This window comes from Pongo abelii, chromosome 2 (genome assembly GCF_028885655.2).
Source record: "Pongo abelii isolate AG06213 chromosome 2, NHGRI_mPonAbe1-v2.0_pri, whole genome shotgun sequence".
In the NCBI taxonomy this organism is placed as follows: domain Eukaryota; kingdom Metazoa; phylum Chordata; class Mammalia; order Primates; family Hominidae; genus Pongo; species Pongo abelii.
In genome coordinates, this window is record NC_085928.1 from 194,715,930 (window position 1) to 194,728,706 (window position 12,777).

Sequence of the window (12,777 nt, forward strand, 5' to 3'; positions counted from 1 at the left end):
TGATCAGTCCGCCTCGGCCTCCCAAAGTGCTGGGATTACAGCAAACCTCACTCAATCATCCCAGCTGGGTTAAGTATCCCTTTGTAGACTTCAACTCATTGCACTGCTAATTTCTTGTTTATTTACTTACTCTTCAATTCTGAAAAAGAGTAGGACCTTTATCTTGTGTAGTATTCTATCCCCAAGTGCCTACACAGTGCATCACAGAAAACAAGACGCTCCACAAATATTTAATTTATTAAGTGTACCAGGGTATACTGCTAACTCATTGCATTTTAATTTTTGTCTAGATACTCAAATAGCTAAGCAAATGGAGGTACATGCCAGTCTTTCTTCTTTTATACACAACAGACAAAAGTGTTGGGGGGCTAGACACCAATCAGCTATTTTTTTCCCCTGGAACCAGATCATCATACTGCTGAGTTCCTTCAAACCATCAAAGTACAGCCTTCCTTCCAATGTTGCATAATCTGTTCAAAATCACAGTATAAATACAAAGTTCTTCAATCCATTTTACAAAACCAGCAAAACTCTACAACAAAATCCTACAGGAAAAACTAAACCAATCTCACTTACAAACAGCATTTTAACAGTAATTATTAAATGTAACAAAGCATAAGATACAAAATCTAAATCCTTAAAGTCACACGATTTCTACAGAAATAAGACCCTCGCCCCACCTATATTACTTATGACTCAGGACAGTAGCTCGTCCTCACGGGGACCCACTGGCCAACTTTTCATCAACCCTCACCAGAGGTGGATGCCGGCCCTAGCACTGGCCCTGGCCCTCATACTGGCTTCAGCTCTGGCCTTGGCTCTGGCCCTGTCGGCCTCGTCTGCTAGGGCCTCACGGTACTGCACTGGCCAGTGCTGGGGTTCCTTCTTATGCAGCTTGGCCACGAACCCCAGGACTTTCATCTTGCTGATTTCCAGGTTGCTTCGGGGACCCCAAGAGAATTCATATTCCGGTGGATTGGTGTGAGGCACCCGCCTGTAACTGAGATATCGCTGCTGCACAAAATCTTCCATAATAAGCCTCTTCGGATACCCAAAGAGGAAATGATACTTTGAGGGTTGCACCCCCAACCGACGCAGCATCTCCCAGACCTGGGCCTCCCTGGCGCTATTACCTCTCATATAGATAAGGCCCAGGATCATCATTAACAGACCCAATCTGGGGCCATCTCCTCCCAGATCCTCCTCCTCCTCCTCCTCCTCCTCCAGAGGTTTTAGTTTGTTGATCAGGATGTAAGTGTGGTGCTTGCGGTCAAACTGTTTCAGCTCAAAACCAAAGACATACCGCAGATGCTCTGCGGCCCTTGCGATGATGTCCGGGAACAGAGCCTTCAAGTCTCCAATAACGTATTTCACCATCTCCGAGCGTGTGATGGGACTCTTCTTCTTGTCTTTCACCAGGAGGAACTGCACCAACTCCGCCACCGTCCGATTCAGACGGCGGTAGGCCCTGCGCCTTGCCAAAGCTTTGGCCGCCAAGGCCCTCGCGCCTTTCCGGGCGAGGGCGGGCTCCGCAGCCCCCTCCTCCCTTCCAGCGCCAAGCTCCTCCTTAGGGCGCTCCTGCGAGGCAGTAGGGGCCCGGGTCTCACCATCATGGCCGCCATCCTTCTGCCCCTCGGCCTGCGGGACCGGGAGCCCCCTGCTCTCTGGTGTCTGCAACATGTTTTCGGGCAGGCAGGTGCAGAGCGCGTACACGGGCCGAGGGGTGTGGGAGCCGCCGCGCAAGCCCCGGGGGAGGGGTTGGACAGCGGCTGTGGCGGCGGGAGTACAAGGAGCAATGGCAGCGGGAGCTTTGTGGCTGCTGGGCGGCACCGCACGGGAGTCAAACCTGCGGCCGCAACGCCGCCAGCAGCCGGAACCTGCAGCGCGCAGCCTCAGTCCGCGCCCGCGCGAGGGGCCACTTCCGGCCACCTCAGCCAGGATGGCGACCCTAGTGCCGCTCGAAGCCCCTCCTTTTCCGGTCCCTCCTGGGTTAGGGGTGTGCCCAGGCTGCTATAAGTGGAAGTGCCCTGGAGGGTGGGGACGGAGGGTGCACCCTGTGCCGGGTTTTGGGCTTGAAAAGTCGGGGGCGGGGGAATGTAACCAGGACTCTCCCATCCAAGGTATGCAGACTGGGGAATGTTTCAGTGTACAAGGGATGAAATAGGGATGGAGTGCCACTCACGTTCTTTCTGCAAGTGCCTATTTGTAAGTGTGTATATCTCGGATTTTCAGTGTTTTACCGTGGCTCTAGTGCAGAGTGCACGGTGAAGGCTGCGAGGTAAGACTGTGCGAGCCAATTAGTAAAGGATGCTAGGGAGATTGAAATTTATTCTGGACGTAAAGAGAAAATACTGCAGCGGGATTTAAGCAAGTGAGTGTCCAGACCAGATCTGTGTCCGTGTTCTGGCGGTATTGTGGAAGATAGATTGGAGTTCGGCCAGCTAAAAGCTAGAATCCAGTTTGGAGGATTATTATAGTGCAAACTAGGAACTGGGACCTGGCCTGTTTACTGGGGTGTATCCTCGGTGCCTAGAGCAGTGCCTGACACAGGAACTCAATAAATATTCAGTGGATCATTATGATGAGGGAGTAAGGACAGCAGATTCCATGGGGATAAGAGGAAAATACTGAGGAAGTACAGCAGCAATAGGGACTGGTTGGAAGAAAGGGGAAGTTTTTTTTTTTTTTTTTTTTTTTTTTTGCACAAGTCAAATTTGACTACTCCCATGTATTTTTCTTTTTCTCTTTTTACACACTGAGCTTTCTTCCACTTCTTGCTCCTCCCTTCCTTCTTTCCTTCCCTCCTTCCTTCCTTCTTCCTCTTCTTCCTCCCTCCCTCCCTTCCCTCCTTCCCTTCCTGCCTCCCTTCCTTTCTCCCTCTCTTCCTTCCTTCCTCCCTCCCTCTCTCCCTCCCTTCCTTCCCTGTCAGAAATGCCCTCTCTATCACCTCCATTTCTCCAAATCCTGTCCACTATTCAGGGCCCAGTTTAAATATCACCTTCCCAAGCCTTCCTTAGTCACCACGCATAGAAGTTATTTACTGTCATCTCTGAATCACTTTAGCAATTTGTTAACATCCACATATATAGACTTTATTAGGTGCCAGGCTCCATTCTAATCACTTTTCAAATATTTATTCATCGGATTCTCACTAATGTAGGTACTAATACCATCATCTCCATTTTATAGATGATTGTATCTTTTCTGTGACACAGTTTGCTACTTACTAGCTATGTAATCTTGGGCAAGTTACCTAAACTTCTGCCCTTCTGTTACCTTATCAGTAAAATGAGTATAATAGTAGTAGCAGCATTGTGGAGATTATGTGAAGTAATGCACATAAGCATTTAACACAGTGCTTGGTACATACTGATATTCAATAAATGTTAGCTGTTAATTATTGCATATTTTTATATGCAATATACAATATTAGAATTGCAAGATGAACTGTCCTGGAATGCCTAGCACTCTGTGGAGATGCGGAGGAGGTGTCCTGGGACAAAGCACTGAACCAGGTCAGTACTCACCCATTCTGTGACCTTGCATAGGATTCTCGAACACCCTGGGCCACTTTTTTCTGATACTGTAGCCCTGCTAGGTAGTGGTATTATTAGCCCCATTTTCCAGGTGAGGTTACACACAAGGAGGTTAAGTAACTTGCCCAACATCACACAGCTGGGATGTGAACCCATATAGTATGACTCCAGAGACCGTGCTCTTAACCACTACATTCATAGATGTTAATTATTATTATTATTATTATCATTTACTATACTTTGTATTATAATTTGTTGTGCTTATCTTATTACCCTCCCCAAACCAAACATCCTAAAAGGTAGGGCTATGTTTTTAACTCTTTTGAAGAGCTTCTCATAGTCAATACTCGATATATAATTGCCAATGAATAAATGACAGAAGGCTTTACTTTTTTCCCTAGGAAATAACAGTTACTTATTTTAAGTAAATATCTGACAGACTTTTCTAAATCTAAATATCAAATCTTCCTTTTAAAAACTTTTGAAAATATATACTCATTTGTATCCTATGACTTACAAAAACTGGAAGTATGTGAATGAAGCAGGAGAGGATGTTTATTATAGCCTAGCTCGAGGCTATTATTAGTTTTCATTGTGCCAAACATTTTATGTACAATATAATTTAGTCCTTACAAATCCCCATTAAGAAGGTATTATTATCCACATTTACAAATGGGAAAACAGTCACAGAGAGGTTAAGTCACCTGCCCCAAACCACCAGTCTGTTAAGTGCTAGACAAGAAATGAAAACCCAGATCTGTAAACTCTGAAGCAAGACTGCCCGGTTATCTGTTTTTCCTGAAGGTAGAGAGAGCCACCCATACTTAAAAGGACAGTGCTAGAGATAAAATAGTCCACTTACATATTTTCCTCACTACAAGGATTGCCAGGGAGATATGCGGGAGATATATGCATGGAAAGGAGCATGCAGAAGATATATTAAATGAAAAGAATTTTGAGGGAGAAATCTGTAGTAATAGGGCTGGATTTTAAGAACTGAATAAATGACGATACTACTCATGAGAAGGAACAAACTACTGACACAATGTGAATGAGTCTGGCGGATATGTTGAGTGACAGAAGAAAGATACAAAAGATTATACATATAATATGATTCCATTTATCTGATGTTCAAGGCAGGATAAGCTAATCTACGGTGATAGAAATTAGGACAGTGGAGACCTGGGGTGGTGTTGACTGGAAAGGGGTATCCAGGAACTTTCAGTGGTGATGGCAATGTTCTGTGTCTTGATTTGGATATACATTTGTCAAAACTTGTCAAACTGTACACTTAATAGCTATGCATTTCTTTTCTTTTCTTTTTTTTTGTTACCCAGGCTGTTACTCTGTTACCCAGGCTGGAGTGGTGCAATGGCACAATCTCAGCTCACTGCAACCCCTGCCACTGCAACCCTTGCCTCCCAGGTTCAAGTGCTTCTCTTGCCTCAGCCTCCCAAGTAGCTGGGATTACAGGCACCTGCCACCACACCTGGCTGATTTTTGTATTTTTAGTAGAGACGGGGTTTCACCCTGTTGGCCAAGCTGGTCTCAAACTCCTGACCTCAAGTGATCTGCCTGCCTCAGCCTCCCAAAATGCTGGGATTACAGGCGTGAGCCACCATGCCCAGCCAGGTATGCATTTCATAGTGTATGAATCATACCTCAAAATTTATAAAAATAAAAAAGGATTTTAAAAAATGAACAGCCCTTTAGGTATGGGAGGAGGCAAGGAGTAAGAAAGGTGAATGGACTCTGCATTACCACTTGCCAATCGCTAGATGTTTCCATGTTATAGTGGAAGGAATGCAAACAATAATTTTTCCCATTTTTTTTTGTTATGTCCACCATGTAACTGGGCATGCAGAATTTTTTTTTTTTTTTTTTTTTTTTTTTTTTTTGAGATGGAGTCTCACTCTGTCGCCCAGGCTGTAGTGCAGTGACGCATCTCGGCTCACTGCAAGCTCCGTCTCCCGGGTTCACGCCATTCTCCTGCCTCAGCCTCCTGAGTAGCTGGGACTACAGGCACCCACCACCACGCCCAGCTAATTTTTTGTATTTTTTTTTTTTTAGTAGAGATGGGGTTTCACCGGGTTAGCCAGGATGGTCACGACCTCCTGACCTCGTGATCTGCCTGCGTCAGCCTCCCAAAGTGCTGGGATTACTGGCGTGAGCCACCGCTCCTGGCAACAGGCAGACTTTTAACACATTCCTTACCTAAGCTTTTAAAAGGGACGAAAGATATATGTCTTTGGTTTGGGAGATGACGAAACATATGCTTTAATGACTATTGGGTTGGAATCTTCTTGAAAGAGGATCCTTAGCCTAGACTAGAGTCTTCAAAAGCCCACAGTGCTTCGTACAGTTTCATACGTGGAAGGGAGAAGGATGTTCCACTGGAAAAGCAGAATTGCAGCTGAGCTGTCCTGGAATGCCCAGCACTCTGTGGAGACGCGGAGGAGGTTTCCTGGGACACAGTGCTGAACCAGGTCAGTACTCGCCGATTCTGTGACCTTGCACAGGACGCTGAACCTCTCTGAGCCACCTTTTCCTCATCTTTAGGCCCCGACAACCCTTGTTTTGCCCATCCTCACAGAGTTATTTTGAAGTTCAATCAAGATTATACACGTAAATATGCGTTTAAAGTGCTCCACCATTAAGAAATAAATATAAAATGTTACAGACCCTTTTCTAAAAGAAACATGGTGGAAAAATCCCAGTAATGAGGGTGACTGGCCTCTTAGACAGACATTTCGGAATAGCTTACACATTCCTCGTTGAAAAAACTGTCTGGCCAAAAAAGATTAAATAAAGAAATGTCAAGTACTGACACTCCATTTGAGGCCAGTGAATACTTTGGTGCAGAGCCAGGGTTATCTTGCTGGATTCCTTCTAAACTTGGCAATAGAGTCCTCCAAACTCTTGAATGCCTTCTTCACACAGGTGCTCAGTAACATGTCACCCCAGATCTGATGGCCTCCAGGCTGCATGGGTGCTTGTGTCTTCCCTATTTCTCCTGACAGTCTTGACAGCCGTGCAGCTGATCTGGCTCCAAACAGGGATCAGAGGAAGAGCTTTGTCCCTATCCCTAGGCCAGGACAAATTGAAGCTGGTTTTGTCAGAGCAGAATGGGCAGAGTGTGAGGCTTTGGGTCCCGTCTGTGGGGCTGGGATTGAGGCAGGATGGCCAGGCGGATGATTCGATCTGACTTGGGTAATGAAAATTGTTTGTTACTGTTTGAAGAGTAATTGTGTAAGCAACAGTACTTCTGTGTTTGGCTGCCAGTGACTCACCAGTGTCTGTAATATAACACCAAACCCAGAGGAGGAGCAGACCCTGGCCAGCGGGGAGGGGGAATGGCAGGGGGCAGAGGGCCCCCTACTCATTCATCCCCTTCTCCCTCTTCTACTGTCCCACCCCCTCTCTAAACCTCGAAGGAGAGTTGGCGAGAAGGCATTTGCCACCTGGACACAATGAGGCCCAGTGCAAGGGGCGGGTGAGAGCCTGGCCAGGAGCCAGGGCCCTGTTCTGAATGGCTGTTGCCAAGGGGCTGCCAACAGCTCATCTCAATCCCCAAGAGGCTGGGCAACGGCGGGGGGCCCAACCCCCACCTCCGAGGCCCACCTCACACCATTCGTAGGCCGTGATCAGAATGTGCAGGACGCGGGGGCTTTGAGCGGCTGAACAGAGCCGTTTCCCCTCTGCTGGCCGCCGGTTTGCTTGGATTAGAGCGGCCTCTCCGGAGCCCCTTTGTGGGCTGCTTGTTATTCCGCAGGCACAGAGCACTGTGCATTCATCTTTATTAGTTCTAATTGCTTCCCCATTCTAATGGGATCTTGATATTCCCATACAATTGAAAGGAAATGTATTCATTAAAATAATTCTTCTCCTAACTGCCGCTTCAAGCTGCTCCTCTAAGTGACATTGTCTCTCTAACCGCAGCCTGCTGAGGCCTCTTATTAAGACTCTAGTCAAAAGCCAACTTTGGGCAGCAAACTTTCCTTGCAGGAGTTTCCAGACACTGAAGAGAGGGTGCTTTTTAATCGGCTCACACACAGAAGTTGGAGGCCAGCTGGTGTAATTGGGGGTGCTGCTCCCGGGTGGATGGAGGGAGAAGGGCTCGCCTCCAGCTCTGCCTCCCGTAACAATGACCCCTTTCTGCACACCAACCAGCTCATTTGGAGAGGGCTTCTCCCCCTGTCATGTGTGTAAAACTTCTTGTTTATGCCACAAGCAGTTACTAGTGTGTTTTAAGCACAAGGCGCTGAGTAAGGTGCTGTGGGAAGTGTGGAGACAGAGCTGCAGATTCAAGGCGTTTATGGTCTTGGTGGGTGGCTCCCAACTCCAAGTCCCTAGAGTTAGGTATGAGAGGAAAGGCTGGCAGTGCTCTCAATGTTCAGAAAGCTTACTAGGATCAAGAACTGAGAAAAGCAGACTATTATTTCATAAATGTGTTTGATTTAATAACCAAAATCTTTCAAGCTGTGGGACCATGGGGGTAATACAAGAAGCTTTTTGGGACATTGGGAACCACTGATCTAGTTAGGGGAAATAAGCTGTCGTAAAAAGAATGACTACGTAAATGTCTGCTCTTGACATCAGTGGTATCAATAAAGTGTTGTGGGAATTTGGAGGGGTAGAAGGGAGTATGTGCTGGGCACTGCACAATTGCTTGAACCTTATTTAATCCCTAGAACAGCCCTTTGAGGGAAGCATAATTATTCCCCATTTTACAAATGAAATCTAAGAGAAGTTAGGTAATGTTTCCACTGTCAAGAGTTGGAGACAGGATGAACACCAGCATTCTGATTCCAAAACACAGGCTATTTTCATGGCACTTCTCACATCATATCTGTCTTGGGCGATCAGAGGTTTCCTGTGAGAGGTGGTGTTTGATCCCCCTTGAGGCCTTTAGGAATAGGGTTGTCAACAGGCAGGGAGTGTGGTCCCAAAGGAAGCAAAAACACACACAGGGACTGGGAAGAAGCTGGCATAGCAGGAAATGACAAGAGTCCAGGTGGCCCAGACGCTGGAGTGTATGCCGAGGTGGAGGAGGAGAAAAGTAGAAGGGTTTATGAAGGCCAAATTTTAAAGAGCCTTGCTTGTCAGGAGTTTGGATTTTATCCTGCAGATAATTCTCCAAGGAGGATACTTGAAGCCTCCAGACAAACACAGTATTTCTTTCAGGAACATCAGTTTTCCTTGAGGTGAATAATTTTAAACATCTTCATATTAAAAGAAATTCAGATATATCATGGAGTAGAATGCAAAATTCTCATGAATTTTTAAGAGAAAACAAGAGACTTCAAAGAGAGTTTGGGTGTGTTGGCAGGAGCTTCAGGCTCTGCAGTACCCGGGGGGAACATAAGGCATTTCTTTTGTCTACTGTTGGTGCGCTTCAGTGGTAAAGACTGAGAAGCACTGATTTTGCACAAACTGTTTTGATCCCAGGAATAGAATCGATAGCTGTATTTCAAGATGGGAGGCAGGGGCCTGCAAGACAGGCTGGGCAGGGCAGGGATTGAGGGCAAGAGGCCAGTTAGGAGGCTGTTGCAATAAACTCTCCAGAGACATAAAGGGCCTGGGGCCTGCCTGGGTCTCAGAGCTCACCTCTTTGCCCTGGCACTTTTGGAGGGGGCTGCCTAAGAGACACCCACCTTGTAGCTGCTCTTTTATTTTATTCTATTTTATTTTATTTTAGGAGATGGAGTTTCACTCTTGTCGCCCAGACTGGAGTGCAATAGCACCATCTCGGCTCACTGCAACCTCCACCTCCTGGGTTCAAGCGATTCTCCTGCTTCAGCCTCCCGAGTAGCTGGGACTACAGGTGCGTGCCACCATGCCTGGCTAATTTTTGTATTTTTAGTAGAGACGAGGTTTCGCCATGTTGGTCAGGCTGGTCTCAAACTCCTGACCTCAGGTGATCTGCCTATTCTCAGCCTCCCAAAGTGCTGGGATTAGAGCCATGAGCCACCAAGCCCGGCAGCTCCTTTCTTTTAACAAACTCAGCAGTAAGACTAAGATGGCCAAGGAGGCTGTAGCAGAAGCAGTGAAAGGAGGGTCTGGGCCAGGAACAAGTCTTGCAGAGAACCTTCGTGCCCTGGCCTCTTCATCAACGATGCTGCCCTCCAACCACCTTCTGGCCCAACAGGTCTGTTGACTTACCTGCTGGAAGGTGAGTGGCTGCACCAGTGATTCTTGGGGAGCACTGCCTTGTTGCAGCACCTAGCCTTCATACACTGGTGGGCAGTTTTGTTTTACCTAGTGTGGTGGCCAACACCCTGTGGTCAAGAGAGACTCAAGGGAAGGAGGAAAGGGGGATAAGCATCCCAGCTGAGGACCAAGGCCGTGCTTGACTTCTGCTTATCATCAGTAGATGGAGATAGCCCACCTCAATTAGCCAAAATCCCTAACTCATATGGGTCTTTCTGGAGGAGCCAGTTCTTATGTAGTTCATAATTTGTTTCTTGAATCATCTTTGTTTTTAAACCATTACAAGATAGCTTAGTGCTTTTTTTTCTAATTTTTAGAAGATACTATTGATTGTAGAAAATTGATAAAATCTTGACCATCAAAAAGAAAAAAACAAAAACAGAAAAACACCTATAATTCCACCACCCAGGGGTAACTACAGTAAACAAATACATTGGTGCGTGTCCTCCTCCAATTTTTCTAAGCACATACAATTTTATTTTTTTAATGGAGTCATTTTGTGTATACTGCATGTATACTGTGGCTTTGTATATGCATAACATATATTTCTTCACATACCTTGAAACTTTCACTCTAATTAATATTTTCCTATAAGGTAATTATTTGTGATTGAAGTTGCCCATGGACCCCATGTCACCTTTAATGCCTATTGTTACAGATTTAGTTTGTTTTCAGTTTTTCATTCTTAAATACAATGTGAGGAACTTATTTGTGGCAAAATTTTTCACACAGCAATATTATAAATATTTTCTCTTATACAAATAATCATTTTATTGCTGATAAATGTAAGTTAAGGCAAAAAATAATTAAACACCTGAAATGTTACCATTCAGAAATCATATCTATATACCTTTCAGTGCCTATCCTCACAGATTTAATTCTCTGCATGTGTTTATATCTATACATAAATAGATACATTGAGTAAAGTCTGTAAGTCTGGTATAAATATATTTTTGCTAAAACAATACTATTTTCTAGCCTGCTTTTTCTTAATAGATAATGACCATCCTTGTCATTAAATAGAGTTCAATATTATCATTTTACTGCTTTCTAATAATACGTTGTGTAAGTGTCTAACACTCATCCTGTTGTTTATTTGAGTTTTTCCTGGACCGTTCTTCTTTTTCTTATTTTTTGCAAGATTCTTTAAATAGTAAAGATATGAAATTTTTTTGTCATGTTTCAAATATCTTTCCTGGATTATTCATTTTTCCTTGGGACTTGTTTGAGGTAAGTTTTTTCCTCTTTATTTTCATAATTATAAAAATAAAACATGATTTTTATTAACATTAGAAAATACAGATAAAAAGAAAAATAATTAAAATGAAATACCTAAATCCCACCAACTAAAGATAACCACTATTAATATTTTAGACTGTATCTTGCTAGTCTTTCCTGTTTCCCAATATAGATGAGTAGGACCATATAAGTATGACATATTTTTTAAAATTGGGATTATTCTACATATAATTGTGACCTACTTTATGCACTAAATTGATTTTGAAAGTCTTTCTATGTCAACACAAATGAACCTGTACCATTATGTATTAATTTTATTTTAAAAATAGATAATGCTTTTACACAGTTCAAAAATCAAAACAACATTGAAAAGCATACGTTCCCACACATCCCCATTCACTTGGTTCTCTGCCTTCCCTTCCCATAGGTCACTGCTTTTCCTAGTTACAAGCAAATGCAAATATATATTCCCCATCCTTTCTCACACAGAAGATAACACACTGTATATGCTATTGGGCACCTTACTTTTTTTGTTTTTGTTTTTTGTAGAGACTTACTTTTTAGCAGTTTTAGGTTCACAGAAAAATTGAGAGCAAGATTCAGAGATTTCCCATATGTATCCTGTCTGCACACATGCATAGCCTCCTTCACTTATCAACATCCCCCACCAGTTGATACATTTGTTACAATTGATACATTTGTTAAAAAGTATCAATTGTAACAGTAATAAATGTACCAATTGTAATATATTTGGTAAATATATTAATTGTAACAAATGTATCAACTTTTGTAACAAATGTAATACATTTGTTAAATGTATTAACAAATGTATAATAAATAATAATAAGAAATGTATCAGTTGTAATACATTTGTTAAATGTATTGATTGTAAAAAAGTGTCAACTTTTGTAACAAATGTATCAACTGGTGGGGGATTAATATACAATTAATACATTTGTTACAGTTGATAAACCTACATTGGCGTCATTATCACCAAAGACCATATTTTACATTAGGGTTCACTCTTGGTGTTTTTTATTCTGTGAGTTTGGACAAATGTTTCATGACATATATCCACAACTACAGAATCATACAGAGTATCTTCACTGCCCTAAAAATCCTCCGTGTCCACCTGTTCATCCCTCCCGTCTGGCACCTTCCTTAAAAAAACAAAACAAGGCCGGACACAGTGGCTCACGCCTGTAATCCCAGCACTTTGGGAGGCCGAGGTGGCCAGATCCTGAGGTCAGGAGATCGAGACCATCCTGGCTAACACCGTGAAACCCCGTCTCTACTAAAAGTACAAAAAATTAGCTGGGCGTGGTGGCAGACACCTGTAGTCCCAGCTACTTGGGAGGCTGAGACAGGAGAATGGTGTGAACCTGGGAGGTGGAGCTTGCAGTGAGCCGAGACTGGATCACTGTACTCCAGCCTGGGAGACAAGAGCGAGACTGTCTCAAAAAACAAAACAAAACAAAATGAAACAAAAAAATATATAACCAAAAAAACTTAATGGCATATAGTGGAGACTTCTCATATCAGTATATAGAGAGAGCTTCCTGGTATTTCATGGTATGGATGGATCATAATATCTAACCAACCCATATAATTGGACATTTGAAATATTTCTGATATTCTGCTATTATACATAATTCTATAATATGTACGTATGTCATTTCTGTCCATGTGCAAATATATTTGCAGGAAAAATTCTGAGAGTAGGACTGATGAATCAAGGGGAAAATAGATTAGCAGTAACATCAATAGAAAATACCAAATTGCCCTTCATAAG

The 12,777-nt window shown here is 43.7% G+C and overlaps 1 protein-coding gene and 1 long non-coding RNA gene across 3 annotated transcripts in view; one reads left to right on the plus strand and one right to left on the minus strand.

The window, feature by feature from the left end:
• Positions 1-219: 219 nt before the first annotated feature.
• Positions 220-1,947, minus strand: MAGEF1 (MAGE family member F1). The gene has a single exon (XM_002814368.5). It carries the CDS (start codon positions 1,678-1,680, stop codon positions 751-753), a length of 930 nt encoding a protein of 309 aa, XP_002814414.2. The 5' UTR covers positions 1,681-1,947; the 3' UTR covers positions 220-750.
• Positions 1,948-2,001: 54 nt separating this feature from the next.
• Positions 2,002-12,777, plus strand: part of LOC103890322 (uncharacterized) — a 30,301-nt gene continuing 19,525 nt past the window's right edge. Inside the window, exons 1-3 of one of the 2 annotated variants that reach the window (XR_008524101.2) lie at positions 2,002-2,120; positions 3,434-3,515; positions 4,874-6,022. This is a non-coding gene — a long non-coding RNA (uncharacterized LOC103890322). The remainder of the gene's footprint in view (positions 2,121-3,433; positions 3,516-4,873; positions 6,023-12,777) is intronic. The other variant, XR_654658.4, reaches the window with a different exon arrangement.